This window comes from Urocampus carinirostris, chromosome 3 (assembly GCF_059441175.1).
Source record: "Urocampus carinirostris isolate Australia breed hairy pipefish chromosome 3, RoL_Ucar_1.0, whole genome shotgun sequence".
Classification (NCBI taxonomy): Eukaryota; Metazoa; Chordata; class Actinopteri; order Syngnathiformes; family Syngnathidae; genus Urocampus; species Urocampus carinirostris.
The window spans coordinates 52,885,456-52,900,734 of record NC_142351.1 but is presented as its reverse complement, the minus strand read 5'-3'; the positions used below and the strand labels follow the sequence as shown (position 1 = coordinate 52,900,734).

The 15,279-nt window shown below is 41.3% G+C and overlaps 1 protein-coding gene across 1 annotated transcript; it reads right to left on the bottom strand.

Annotated features, from left to right (window-relative positions):
• Positions 1 to 3,669: 3,669 nt before the first annotated feature.
• Positions 3,670 to 8,158, bottom strand: emilin3a (elastin microfibril interfacer 3a). Its single transcript, XM_088330047.1, has 4 exons — positions 8,013 to 8,158; positions 7,789 to 7,908; positions 5,887 to 6,356; positions 3,670 to 5,804 (listed from the first exon to the last, which is right to left on the bottom strand). The coding sequence occupies exons 1-4, from the start codon at positions 8,156 to 8,158 to the stop codon at positions 3,886 to 3,888; spliced, it is 2,655 nt and encodes an 884-aa protein (XP_088186173.1). The 3' UTR covers positions 3,670 to 3,885.
• Between the last annotated feature and the right edge of the window lie 7,121 nt (positions 8,159 to 15,279).

The following is a 15,279-nucleotide window of genomic DNA, read 5'->3' as shown; positions in this document are numbered from 1 at the left end:
TTTTTTCTAAAATTAGCCGTCTTTTATTTACTTCTGTGCGGCCCGGTAGTAAACAACCCACAGCCCAGTAACAGTTCTCGGCCCGATGACGTGAAATTCAATATTGAAAATTACTCTTTGGTGTCTTTCTATTTTGCATTTCTTTTATTGAATTTGAGCTTTTATCTTTTGGGAGTGACTATTATACAGACCTAATTTCTGGTCCGGGTTTTTAACTTGTTTGTAACATACAGTACAGTGGCCATTTAAAAGCTGTGATATCACCGTAGAAACTCATACTGTTTCCTTTTTAAGTTGGGATGCACAGTGTATAACAAGTTCAACAAAGGTTTCCATTTTGTTGTCTGCCTATTTTTACACATGCTCTTTGGATTTTGGAGAAGAAGCTACAGTTTTGACTGCCCCTGTTTCTCGTACCAATCAACTGCCACAAGAATAAATATTTTAAGGCTTGAATCAATGGACAGGAAATGGTTACGCAAAGATAACTGAGCATGTTCACTTAAAATGAGCGGTTGGATGTCATGTTGTCTTTTATCACGCTTATGTTTTCAGATACTTGTTGCATCTCTGTTGTTGTATTCTCAACTCTCAGGCTTTTTATTTACCCATTCCAAAGTGAGGCCATCCTCATGCTTGTCTGTGAGTTCTCATGCAAACTGTCCGGCCTCTTACCATCACCATAATGAGACCAAACAAAAGGACCATGGCGCTTTGTTTTTGTTTTATATATCCATATGTGTTGGAATCCTTTTTTCTTTTAAAGAAACAATATTATACATTTTATTACATAATAGATTAAACAAATTTACTGTGTGAGTAAAAGTCCATTTACCCATTTAATCATGTTGCATCAGTAACACACACACCGGACCCCAGGAGAGTCCTGAAGGAATCATACATCTTGGATACAAAGAAGATGGTGTTTTTGTATCAATACAGTAGAAGCTTTGAGGGACTTAATTTTTTTTATTAAAAACTCATGAGTAATATGGATCATAGTTTCAAAAGCATATAAAAAAAAGCTCCTGTGTACATGAAATAAAATTCCCTACCAAATTATTGACCTAATAACTAACCTGTTCAGTCGCTTTCTCTCCGTCCTCTTGGTGACATGTCATTCATTACTTTCGATCATATCTTGCCTACCTGATATCACAGATGAAAGAGAAGTGCAGTGAGTTCATCCTCTCCATTTCTGTCATTATTATGTTGTTTGTCTGAGAAGGATTTTCAGCAAGGTCACCTTCAACCCTACCGTTGGAATGCTGAATGCATGTGCACGGCAGCAAAATGGATTTGGACACAAGGTTACTTAATGGACTTATCTGTTGTAGACTGACCCTTAGACCTTTTTTTTCATCTGGAACACGATGTCTTTTTTCAACTATATTTTTTTAAATGTATTTGTGCTTTGCAATAGCATCTGAATCTTTTTTCTCTTGATGCCCTCACATGAATGGCTTACATTAGGGGTGTCCAAACTTTTCAGAAAGCAGGCCCGATTTGGTAAGCTTAAATTGTGTGAGGGCTAACTATTCGACCTGGCATTCTTTGAACATTCTTCAATAAGTTCACCCTGCATGAAAGGTTTGCAGTGCTTGGCGATCAGTGACCTTTGTAGCATTTTCATTTGACTCGCAGGGTCGAATGAAAAAGTGCTTCTGTGCCGTTAAAACAGCTTTCAGGTGCTTCACCCTTTCACAGCGTTTATTTTCAGTTAGCTTTATGTTGTTAGCATGTTTTTGTCTGGCAGTGCCTTTTGATATTTTATTCTTTAAAAAATAGCCACAGTCTTTAGGCAATCAAGGCGGATGCAGTTGTTTTGGATTTCGGTAAAAAAATACTCCAATTACCACTTGTGTGGGAAGTGGCGGCCCTCACAGTAGATTTTTTTTTTACAGACGGCATGTCGCCAATGGGGTGGGCTAAAATTCGCATAAAAAGCCTAGACTAAGGTGTGCAGAGGGATACTAATATCATCTGGTGAAACTGTGGATTTATATTTTTGTACAAAGTAATTTTATACTGTGGTTAACGTCTGTTAATAACCAATATCTACTATTGATCACTGCTATCTCAGTTGATGCCCATGGGTTATTATATTGTGTCCTATCTAGTGTTGTGTAAATGTATATCTTTCTTTGCATAATGATAATTTTAATATTCTTAATCACTATTTTCTACTTTTTAAATTCTATGTTACTGTAAATTCTATGCCTATATGTGCCATGGGTGATTTTAAGTTCAGAGTTTTGGAGGTGCTAAGCAGTGTGCTAAGAGTGTTTTTCTCTCTTCCTCTACACCAACAACCACGTGCAAACATCTTCAGTCATTAAAAATATGAATTCAGTCATTTAAATAATAAAAACAGGAATAATAAATAACAAGGATGTGAAGTGTTTGCGACGCTATGTTGTTCACATATTTGTATATATATATATATATATATATATATATATATATATATATATATATATATATATATATATATATATATATATATATATATATATGTATGTATGTATATATAGATATATATTCCTTTATTAAGGCAAAGAGAGTTTTAGAAAGCTATAATATTGGGGGGTGCATGGGTTGAATTTCATGGTGCTTGAGCACCCCTAAAAATGGGCTGGTTACACCCATGATGTGTGCACTATACGGAGCAGCTTTGAATTTCATGACATTTTGTGTGATGACAATAAAGGCGTTGTATTCTAGTCTACTGGTGGGCCACACATTGTTAACTTACCGACAGAGAGAAATATGATCGCGTGCCGTGACTGGCCCCCGGACCGGACTTTGGACATCTCTGGCGTACACCCATACTTTGGCAAACGTCTAAACATTAGGCAATAGCATTTTTTTCAGGGAAAACTATCTAATGAGGTATTGTCTTTGTTTCTTGGACAAAAAGTCATTTATTTTTTAAGATATTTTTACCCAGAAAACATTTACACTACAGAAGGTTTTTATTAATTTTGGCAAACCATATTGTGTGCATCGTGGACATACATGACAGATTTTTGGACATGGACACAAATTGCTGGAAATAAAATGAAATTAATTTAATGATTGCATTGGTATATGAATATTTGTGTAAAAAAGTATCAAAACTAAATTATGTAAAAAAAAAAAGACACTTTGTATGCACTTTATCGGCACAACACTAAACAATTTGTCGGTTGTTTAAATGTAAATGTAAATGGTTTGCATTTATATAGCGCTTTTCAAATCACTGAAGACCTCCCAAAGCGCTTTACAATTGTGAATTTCCCTTTGGGGATGAATAAAGTATCTATCTATCTATCTATCTATCTATCTATCTATCTATCTATCTATCTATCTATCTATCTATCTATCTATCTATCTATCTATCTATCTATCTATCTATCTATCTATCTATCTATCTATCTATCTATCTATCTATCTATCTATCTATCTATCTATCTATCTATCTATCTATCTATCTATCTATCTATCTATCTACAATTTGCTTCACACTTACCCATTCACACACACTCACACACCGATAGCAGTGTCAACCATGCAAGGCAACTACCTGCTTATCGTTGAACGATACAACACCCATTTTGTGGGCGATTTTGAACAAACAACAAAGTAAATTTGTTTTAGGGAAAAATTTAAAATATTTGCTTGTGATAACTAAAAGACTTCCTTCATGAGTCAAGTAAAATTCAGTCTGTCAATAATTTGCATGTTAGTTTGCAGCAAGCTTAGTTTGGATATCAGTGCAGGTGTGACCACTCACAAGAATCACGGCCCAATAGAAAAATATAGGCTTTAGTGGATTTCCACAATTATAGCAGAACATTTAAGCTCTGTCAGCTTTATATGAAGTTGACTTCCTGATGATCAGAACTAATTAGAACTAAATGTGTCCCCTCGTTGCGCTTGTTGGTGAACATTTTGTTGCGTGGACTCAGCCTTTGAGGTGCAGTTTCGGATTTCATCTTTCAGCTCGGACAACTGCCGCGAATGGTTGGAAAGAGTACCGTTAAATTGCAGGAAAAACCCGTTGGATTGTCCGTCCAACTCCGCCCTAATTCTCTCCAGATCTTCTGCTAAATTATGAAGACTTTTACACTTGTCCTCCACATTGGCAACTCGTCCACCAACCTGTGTTACTTCTTTTTGTACTCCTAAAGCTGTACTATGACATCCCCGGACCTCGTCAGCAAGCTTTCGCTTCATTTCATGCAAATCCCCCCTGAGCCGGCTGAGTTTGCGCTCACCCGCACCAAGCATAGAAGCCTGATGTCGAACCAGTTGGATTACACCTCTCATCTGTTGGGCCAGACGAGACTCTTTCTCATGCCAGGAGTCGTTAACTCGTCGCACTTGGTAGACAACGGAACCCAGTGACTCCTGAATACCTTTCAACGTATGGTTGACGGAGCGAACATTGAACTTAAGAATAGTAAGCTCCCCTTCTTCTTTTTCTTGCAGCTCTTTGTGCTTCAGATGCCTGAGGATGTTCTGTAGTGTGACGTTGAGGCTGTTCAAACGGTCGACTTGGATCGCCAAAAGACCCTCTGATTTCTGATCCTCTACTAGGCCACTGCTTGAAGAAGCGTCGTCCCCTTGAATGGAAATAGCTGTCTTAGATGAGGAACAGGAGGAAGAACAAAGAACCTCTAGGTTGCTCAAATGTTTTTGCACTCTATTCACATCCATCTCGAGTCTCCCTCTGAGAGATTCCAACTCTGTCTCCAGGGTGGGAACAGCATGTCCCTCCAGGAGTGCAGGGGCAGTTGCATTACCCAGTTCCTCCAGAGCCATCAGTAGGCGTCCCTCGAGGTCCCTCAACTTGCCCTCTATTCTGGCCTCCAGGCCCTGCTCTGTCTTGGTTTTGTCTGAGACGCTGCTTCTCTTTACTGGTTGTCCAGTCAGGTTGAGTTTAGTCTCGACATATTTAAGGCGCCCCTCCAGCATTCCCTCAATGTGGTCTTTGTGACCCCCAAACTCCCCTCTCAGATGTTTTTGTGAGTTATTCAGGCCTGCTACTGACGTTTCCAGCAACTGCACCCTGTCACTCAGCCCACTCACCACAGCGCAACAGCTTTCTTGTGTGTTCAAAACACGGATATTTGCCTGAAGGCTCTTAATCTCTGTCTTTAAGTCACTTGTGCTTTCTTCCAAAGCCTCTTCCATCAGTTCCTGCCTTTTAGTTTGGTCCCCGCGACACAGACGGCGTATATCTTGTGCTTTCTCCTCACATCTGTCCACTGCACTATCTGCACGCTCCTCAAATCCACCCAGAATATCTGCACTGGCTGCACTCAGTTTGGCATCCAGGAGCTGCTCAGTGGTCTTTTGGTCTTCCCTCTCAAAATATGTGGCATCTGATGCATCGCCTCCTCTGCTTGAAAACTTTTCCAGTGCTCCATCATGTTTCAATACAGCAGCTTTGAGCTCCTGAAGCTCTGCCGTCTTGGCCCGCAGTTCGGTCCTTAGCTCTTCTATCCTTGTAATGAGATCGGTGATCCCTGAAAAGACATGTCTGCCATCGAGACCGGCAGTTTCAGGATCGGCCCCAGGAAGCTCAACAAAGCCTACTGTGGAGGGACTAGAGGCAGGAAGAGCAGAAAGAGAGCTGGGGGCAGCAGAGAGCAGAGCTGTCAGCATCCGGTTGGCATCCTCTCGTAAGGATGCCCGCAGACTGTCCTCCAGGCCATTGACAGTCCCCTTCAAGGACTCTAAGCCCTGGCTTAAACGTCGCACATCCTCCTCTATTTGATATATCCTCTCTTCTTTTTCATTGTTGTCTAAAGCCATGTCTACAATAAATAAAAGAAGTCCTTAGCATCGAAACAGTTCCAAAATCAAAAGCAGACAGCATCATTAAACATTTTGTTTTACCTTTGGTTGGTTCGCCATCAATAGGAGTGTGGGTAACTTCTGGACGTTGGTCCACTGCTCCCTGGTTTTGATCACGCTCTTGTTCCTGCTCTGTAAGATGTTCTTCACTGTGGTTCAGGAGGGGGCCTGGTCCATCTGGATACGGTTCGAAAGAGGTAGCTGAAAAACTAGAAGATCCTGCTTGTCTAAAGTTGTGCATTGGGTAAGAGTTGAAACCCCCATTTGGTTGATTCCATGGAATTGAGTTGATGGATGGTGGCTTAAAAATGGAAGCTTGAATCATGTGACCTTTGTACAGTGGTCTCTTGAATTGTGGCTTTCCGAATGGTGGCATGCTTTTTATGGAAGGCTGATAAACTGGAGGTCCATCCAAGCAACCATAGCCGGAAAAGCCAGGACAACAGCGCCATTCCAGTTCAGTCACAGTTTTATGGGCCACCTTATAAATTGGTCTATAGATCAGGCGATACCTGTGGAGAATACATTTTTTTAGGTTTATACTATAGTTTGGTTTTCTCTTATCTTTTAAAACAATTTAGAATAGCAACTGAACAAATGTTATACTTGTTTTGACAGTTGAACTGTTTGAGGTATTTGTTAAAACCCACTATTCCGCTGACTCGGAAAAAGCTGGGTGGCATCATGTCAAATAAAAATTTTCAGTTTTAATTTTTTTGCCATTCGTCAGTTAATCTATAAACAGGAAAGTTGGTTGTATATATTTGACAAGGCCCTTGAACTCTCAGTATAACATATTTTAGATTAAAATGTATGTTATGTAGGTTCCCAAGTGTAGGTGATAGTGACCAAAATCTCATCTCATCTCATCTCATTAGCCGTACCGCTTATCCTCAGTAGAGTCGCGGGGGGCTGGAGCCCATCCCAGCAATCATCGGGCAGTGGGCAGGGGACACCCTGAACTGGTTGCCAGCCAATCGCAGGGCACACAGGGACAGACAACTCATTCGCTCATTCACACCTAGGGACAATTTGGACCGGCCAATTCACCTGAAATGCATGTCTTTGGAATGTGGGAGGAAACCGGAGTGCCCGGAGGAAACCCACGCAAGCACGGGGAGAACATACAAACTCCGCACAGAAAGTCTGGAGCTGGATTTGAACCCACGACAGGTTCCCATGACATGAACTGTGCCGCACAAGCGCTAACCACTGCGCTGCCGTGCTGCCCAGTGACCAAAATGATAAGGTATAATAACAGATTGAATAATCAAGCGGGTAGCACGGCGGCGCAATGGTTAGCGCGTGTGCGGCACAGTTCTGAGGTCATGGGATCGAACCTCCTGTGTGGAGTTTGAATGTTCTCCCCGTGCTTGCGTGGGTTTCCTCCGGGCACCCCGGTTTCGTCCCGCATTCCAAAAACATGCATTTCAGGTTAATTGTCTGGTTCAAATTGTCCCTAGGTGTGAATGAGCGAGTGAGGTTTCTGTCTCTGTGTGCCCTGCGATTGGCTGGCAACCAGTTCAGGGTGTCCCCTGCCTACTGCCCAAAGATAGCTGGGATGGGCTCCAGCACCCCCGCGACCCTACTCAGAATAAGCGGTGCAGATAATGGATGGATGGATGGATGATCAAGCGTTTAATAAGTCAGTTGTTTATTATGGGTGCATGAAGAGTCAATCTGAGAGCAAATTTTTTTTTCGAACAAGAAACCAAGAAAAAATAAGGCTAAACAATAAGGAAGGCGTAAAATAAATTGTAACAAACTAAATGACTGTATTAGACCATTGATCATCATGCAGCACTTATTTTCAAAGGAGTAAGCAAATCAGGACCCACATAAAACCAGTTAATAAACGGTCATGACTGAGAATAATTTACAGTGCCATCACTAGTATGAACATTTCTGTGTATACTTGAATGCATAGAAAATGTCTTCCCTCACATCAGAGTTGGGCATTTTTTATGCCAGGAGCACTTGTTGTAGTCGGCTTTAACATATGGGGCCGCTCCGTCTTGCAAAGTGAAGGACACAGTCTTCTCCATGACATAAGCACAGTGGTTCCTTTCAAACAGACATGGAAATGTGCAATCACGTTTTTGGTGAGTTACAATTACAAATATGGTGTTGCTCATTTGACAGAACCAAACCACCAAACCAAAACTTACTTGTGTCTACTAGTAGGTTTTCCAAGGCCATGGTGTTCCATCGGCTCGTAGACATCATAAGGCAGCGGTCGGTAGGACTTTGCGTCCACAAATGACAGATATAAGGTCACTGCTACGAGAACACTTGGGGCTGTCAGGGATTTCATCACACCGTATCCAAGTCTCTTGAGGCAAAACAAACAAACAAAAAAATCCTTTATAATTCTAAAAATCTTCTTCCAATAATTTGGTGCAAAGTCTGCAAATGTTCTCGATCACTTTCTATTTTTAATGTACTGTCATACAAAAATTAACCTGAAAAAGTTGACCCCATACATTGGAGTTGTTCTGAGGACATCCGTCAGTGCACTGACTGTGAGTTTACATGCCACTAAAAGGAGCCCAAAAGGTTCAATTTGCATATCTCCTCCCACAACCTTCGCGTTGCCACCAGAACAGTAGCAGTTGACATGGCACTTACCTCCTTTTTTTCCTCTTTACTCAAACTTCACACTGCACTGCAAATATATATGACATATATTCCATGGGATTAAATAGTTTAAAAAACTGAAGGGTGAAAAAAATTCAGTTCGTCCAGTTTGGAGGGTGCTCTGTAATATTTTTGTATTAAGCTAAATATTCAATATGAGATTAAAACGTTTTTAATATAATTTCAATATTTTCTGAGTGGCTGGATAAAATTTAAAAAAAACTATGTACTAAACTTGTATAATTTCTTCATCTATCTCAAATTAAACCAGCAGCCGTTCAGCCATTAGATATTGAGGAATATTTGGACTGTTTGACTTGACATGCACATGCACAATGGCTTTGTCCAAAGGCAAAATTTAACAGCAAACCTTCAAGCTCTAGAACAAATAATCGCAAACGTGTTCGCGCAATTGCCTGCCACACGTCACAGGTGAATGCCGTGTCCCGAACCTTCACACTATGACAGAAACATTTGTCAAATCATACAAACAACCTAAATATTCTTATTTGACAATCGGGTAGAAATGCTCAAGGATGCAATGGCCGTAATCAGTACAGCTATCTGACTTCTGAAGCAATATTTAGAAGATTTTTTTTATTGTTGAGATAAAAAGACCCTGTAAGTGTTTTGTTTTGAAATAAACAATATAATACAGTACATTCTTAAAAATATGGATGGAAAATGTGCAAAGTTAAAAGCTAAATAATGAACGCACCATTTTAGTTTGGTGGAATTTTTTTTTTTTAAGTGGTTAAAAAAAAACGCTGTTTTGCTTCACCCCCTTTGCATAAGATCTCGAAGGTCCTCATCACCAGTGATCCTTAGGAGTTATTAAAATGTGGCGTATGTTTTCTATCGGATTGTCCGCTGGCAGGCCTGGTCTCGAGGGCCACCGTGTTGGCAGCAAGAGCATGTTCATCACACAGGAAAAAATACCTTACAGTTACGAGTAAATTCCTTCAAATGTATTTTAAGTTCTGCAAGATAACTTTGGACTGCCATCATCAGTTTAAAGTGTCATCCATGCATGCATAAGCCTAAAGGTAAATGTGTTTGACACAGTGGTGGAAATAAATGCTAGTTTCTATAGTGTGATCCCTGATTAAGAGCAGCCATTATTTTTTTGCTGATATCACTTGACTGACTCCTTTTTCTTCTGTTGTTTTTCAAGCAAACCTATTTCCCGAATCCTGTTTGTGCCCCACATCAGTTACTCGATAACACTGTGTCCTATGTCGGCACTTAGGGTGTGTAGAATCTATTTTTAGCACACACGGCTCTTTCCTAAGACTCACCTTTTCTTCCCGTTCGTAAACAGACTCCCCGTTGTGCGAGGTGAGACACATTGCATCTGCATTGAGCTATGATCTGGTGAGCTGAAACAAACCAAGCTTTCTTCCGTGAGACGGTAACCAGTGACTCCACCCTGGATTGCGCCTCAATGGCAACACACAGTTGTAGCAGGGTGAGGCCTGGAAAAGAAGAAAATGTGCACATTGCCTTTTTAGGGGACTCCCAATCAATTAAACCCTGAAGAAGATGTATCGGTCTATTGACTTTGAGGAGCTTTTCCTCATTTTAGCTTTGCATCTTTACTTTTAACACTGGTGGTCAACATTTGGAGGGTGTCTGTTAATCTCTTTATGTGTGTTTTGAAACATGCAGTGTGTGTTAACACACACTGCATGTTTCTGCATATTATTTGGAGGTGAAGAATTGACAAATGAAGTTGGAGTTTCTGGAATCATTCCGAAAAATCCTTTCAAAAGGAAAATCAAATAATGTTGTTTAATTTTAAAGTCATTTTAAATCCAAACACTGAAAAAGCAGTGAAAAGGAGTTAATACAACCGTAAATATGTGAATGGTTAAATCATCAATCATCATTTACTGAGGCTTTAGAATTTTATTTTATTTTTGCCACCAGGAAGCACTAAATAATACCCAATTTTCCTTCGAAGCAATGTTTTCATGGCAAACTGGGATGACTCATAGAGTTCTCATCTTTTTGTCCTATTTCAAATATTTTTCTCAGTTTAAAAACAAGTTAAAGTAATTTAGTAAACGTGGTGTTCCATTTGCAAATGATTGTTCTATGCTTAAGTATGTGTTTTGTTACTTTTCTAGAAAATAAAGTTGACTTATTATTTTAAAACTAGAATAAAACTAAGTTGAAAATAATACAAATAAAATAATCTTACAAATATACAAAACCAACAGTTATTTAATTATTTCAAAACCATATCATACCCTGAACAATCGTGACAAAAAATAATGAATTACATTTAAGACACTGCAATGACAACAATCTTACGTATTGAGATCATTAAACAAGAGTGGAAATATCTCTTATGGTTTTGCGCCTAGAGATTCGGTCCTTAAAAGTTAGGAACAGAGTCCATGGCAGACCTGGCGCAGTCCAACTCCCACTGGAAACGAATCCGACCTACTGCCGGCAATGCAGACCGGACACTGGCGCCGGGCATACAGGGACTGCACAGCCCGGATATTCCTAACGGACCCTCCTCTCTAGTACCTCCAATTAGACCACAGGTGTCAAACAGGCGGCCCGTGGCCAGATCAGGCCCGCTAAGGGATTGAATCCGGCCGAGACAACACTCAGAGAAGCGCAAGAGAAAAACAAGCTGCAGGTTGAAATATGTCAACTTGATGTTGCCAAAGCCAGGTGCATCGAACAAAGACACTGCACTTGTATTTATTTCTCTCTCCCTCTCTCTCTCTCTCTCTCTCCCTCTCCCTCTCCCTCTCTCTTTTTTTTATCTCTTTCTCTTTTCTACCCCTTTTCTCCCACTCTTTTTCCGTCTCTTTCACTCTCTGTGTCTCTCTTTTTCTCTTCCTTTGCGCTTTTTTTTGCTCTCTCCCTCTCTCTGTGTCTTTTTAACTTATTTTGCTCTAACCTCCTTTTTTCCTTTTCTCTCTTTTCTCTTTCTCTCTTCATACCCTTCGCACTTTCTTTTCTCTTTTCTCTCCTTCCGTCTTTCTATTTCTTTCTTCCTCTCCCTTTCTTTTCCCCCTCTCACGACTTTTTATCTTTTGTTTCTCACGCTCTCTCCCTCTCTCTTTTTTTCTTTCTTTGTCCCGCCCTCTCTCCTTTTCCCTCCCTCTTTCTCTTATTTCTTTATCTCACTTTTTTTTTCTTTTTAATCTACTAGTCCGGCCCCCGACAGAATGTTTGTTCTATCGCGTGGCCCCCGAGTTCAAATGAGTTTGACACCCCTGAATTAGACCTTACCAGGGAGGCTTAAAAGTGTGATTCCCATGTAGTTGGAACACACTCTCCGGTCCCCTTTCTTGAAAAGGGGAACCACCACCCCAGTATTCCAATCCAAAGATTTTTTCCCCGATGTCCATGCAATGTTGCAGAGGCGTGTCAACCATGACGCGCCCACAACATCCAGGGACTTAATGAACTCAGGGCGGATCTCATCAACCCCTAGGGCCTTGCCACGGAGGAGCTTTTTGACCATCTCAGTGACTTCAACCCCAGATATATGAAAGCCCACCTCAGAGTTGGCTCTGCTTCCTCGGAGGAAGACGTGGTGGTGGGATTGAGATCTTCGAAGTACTCTGCTCACCGATTCACAAGGTCCCGAGTCGAAGTCAGCAGCGCCCCATCGCCACTATACACAGTGTTGATGGTACACTGCTTTCCCCCCACCGGAGATGCCGGATGGTGGACCAGAATTTTCTCGAGGGCCGTTCAAAAGTCGCCTTCCATGGCCTTGCCAAACTCTTCCAATGTCCAAGTTTTTGCCTCAGCAACTACCGTAGCCACATTCTGCCTGGCCAGCCGATAGCTGCGAGCAGATTCTAGATTCCCACAGGCCAGGAAAGCCTGATAAGACTCCTTTTTTCAGCTTGACAGCATCCCTTACCGCTGGTGACCACCAACGGATCTGAGGGTTGCCGACGCAGCAGGCACTGATTACCTTGCGGCCACAGCTCAGATCAGTCGCCTCGATGATGGAGGCACGGAACATGGTCCAATCAGACTCAATGTCCCCCGCCTCCCTTGAGCAGTAAAATCAAAGATCAATGCAAGCGCTGGTCACTTCCATCGTCCTCTACGCTTGGGAGACATAGACTCTCACACAAAACTGGGAAAAAAAATCCAGGCCACGGACATGAGATGCGACTTCTAGGCACCAGCTACTTAGTCCATGTGACAAAGGAAACGGTGCGCAACACCATCAGAGGGCACATTGGACCCTATAAAGAACTGTTGTCAAGTGTGCAGAGACGGAAACTTCAGTGGTATGGTCACATCATAAGATCATCAGGACTGGCCAAGAACATTCTCCAGGGCACAGTCCAAGGGGGCAGGAGAAGAGGGAGACAAAAAAAAAGAACTGGGCTGACAACATTAAGGAATGGACTGGTGCCAAGTTGCCATTGACCCAAGAAAAGGCCAGAGGAGAAGGCTGACAAGAGGTCGTGTCCAAACGAACCATGTTGTTAAGGGATCCGTAAACCATGAAGTGTGATATTTTACAGGTAGTGTGCTTTGAGATGTTTTAATTGCGCAAAAATGGTTGAAAAACAGTCCTAAACGTTCTGAAAGAGCCCACCACTCAATTGTCGGCTTATAACAACCTAACATCACTTCAGTAACAAGTAAAATTAACGCTACTTTATTTAACAACCTTGTTGAAGGATATGATCTCCGCAAATCTCATATGGCCATTGTTCATCATTTACCAAAGAAAAGTGATTAGAGAATATTCATTGAATATAAATCTGTGGCTCAGAGATGCCACAACTTTACTGGGGGTGACTGACTTAAACGCTGCTATTCTAGCTTTTAATTGAAGTGTCAGAGCTTTTTGAGGCGCAAGTGTGGAAGGATGTTTTTGCTGACCTTGTGGTGCTGTTTGTCTGGAGTTCTCGTTGGCCACTCCCTAATGTTTACAATCATGCAGAAGAACAAGCAAGACTAATTGGCCTGAATGCTTCATAAATCTGCAATCCCTTCCATTGGCCGGAAAACACACTATTTACTGTATTTCCTTTCAAAGTTGATATATTCTGTCTTTGTGCTTTGTCAATGGTGATTCTCAAAGTGGTAGGCATCAGTGCACAAAGAATTGCAAACGAAAAGTCAAACTATGTCCTAAGAAACCTCATTTGGCGGCCACATGTGGAGTCGGAGGTCAAGCCACACTTAGCACAAAAGGAGCATACTGTTTGCTGTTTGCAGGAGCCACTCTTCTGCATTTGTGAGCGCATCTGGGTAACAGATGTGGGTCGCACTTGCTCGTGCTGGATTGTCCATGTGCCTTCCTGCGTCTGGGAGGCATCCAGTTACGTAATAATACTTCAATGTCTCATCTCTCATCTCATTAGCCGTACCGCTTATCCTCAGTAGGGTCGCGGGGGGCTGGAGCCCATCCCAGAAATCATCGGGCAGTGGGCAGGGGACACCCTGAACTGGTTGCCAGCCAATCGCAGGGCACACAGGGACAGACAACTTATTCGCTCATTCACACCTAGGGACAATTTGGACCGGCCAATTCAATGTGATAATGAAATTGAAAACCCATTATTGTTTTATATACGCTAATGTTTAAACGTTTACGGGCACCCAGAAAAAAATGATCATGCAAAAGTCACACTTTTACTAATCAAATGAGATGTCCAATGTCTGTTTTCTTTTGCCCATACTAATCCCTTCCTTTTTTTGGTAAGTCACAGATGTGGCTTTTTCTTTGTAATTCTGCCTTAAAGGCCAGCATCTCTGAGTCATATCAGCACTGTAGATCAGAGGTGTTAAGCTCAAATTCACAGTGGACCAAAATTAAGCAGAGAAGTAAAGTCACGGTCCAAAGTCAATATTTATTGAAAAATAACTGCAACTGATATGTAATGTTTAACCTTTTCAAATGGAAACAAGTTTATTTTTGCAAAAACACAGAATTTGGAACAACCAAAGCTAAATATTACAAAAACATGATAAATTAAATTTGAAATAAAAGACTCAGTGGTATTAATTTCTTATTTAAATAAATAAAGTAGTATGTCTTTCCCCTTTCAGAACCAAAAAGAATAATGTCATTTGATAAAAATCCAACATTTTAACTATTGACAGACCATGCCTTGCAGTAGAAAATGTGCATAAGAAACAGATATATTCAAGTTCAGTTTGCTACGCTCTGATTTACTCTGCACATTGGTCTAAGCCAGATACCTGGCATCTTTTCTTAGAAGCAAGTTCGTTTAAGTCTGGAGTCAGGCTCTGAGCTGAGGAAAGCCTCAGGACGGAGTGAAGGTGCTCATCAGTGAGTCGACTTCTGTGAGGTGTTTTGTCCACCTTCATCCTAGAGAAGAGTTGTGCTGCTGAACATTGAGAGCATCTGAGCAGCTTGGGTGCGTAATTGAGGCATCGTGTCGGGAGAAAACATGGAAATCGAACACTTTTATTAGTTGTTCATGTAGATTAGTGGAAAGCTCACACATGCCCTCGGCCATGGTATTTCTGCTTAGGCTCATGTTTAAAATTTATCGCTTCTTATCTGGGCACACAATGTCGCAAACTTTGACCATACACTTTTTGACCACCTCTCCCTCATTGAAAGGCCGGGCTGATTTTGCGATCTGTGCTGCCACAATAAAGCTGGCCTTAACAGTTGCTTCACTTTTTGATTTTGCTTTAGTGTTCAAGGTCCCCCTTGAAATCAGACTTCTTTTCATCTCCTCCACCTTTTGCAGCTTCTGCTTTAGGACCAGGTCCTTGTACTTTTCATGTTTCATTTCATTGCGTCTTCATTTGTTATACTCT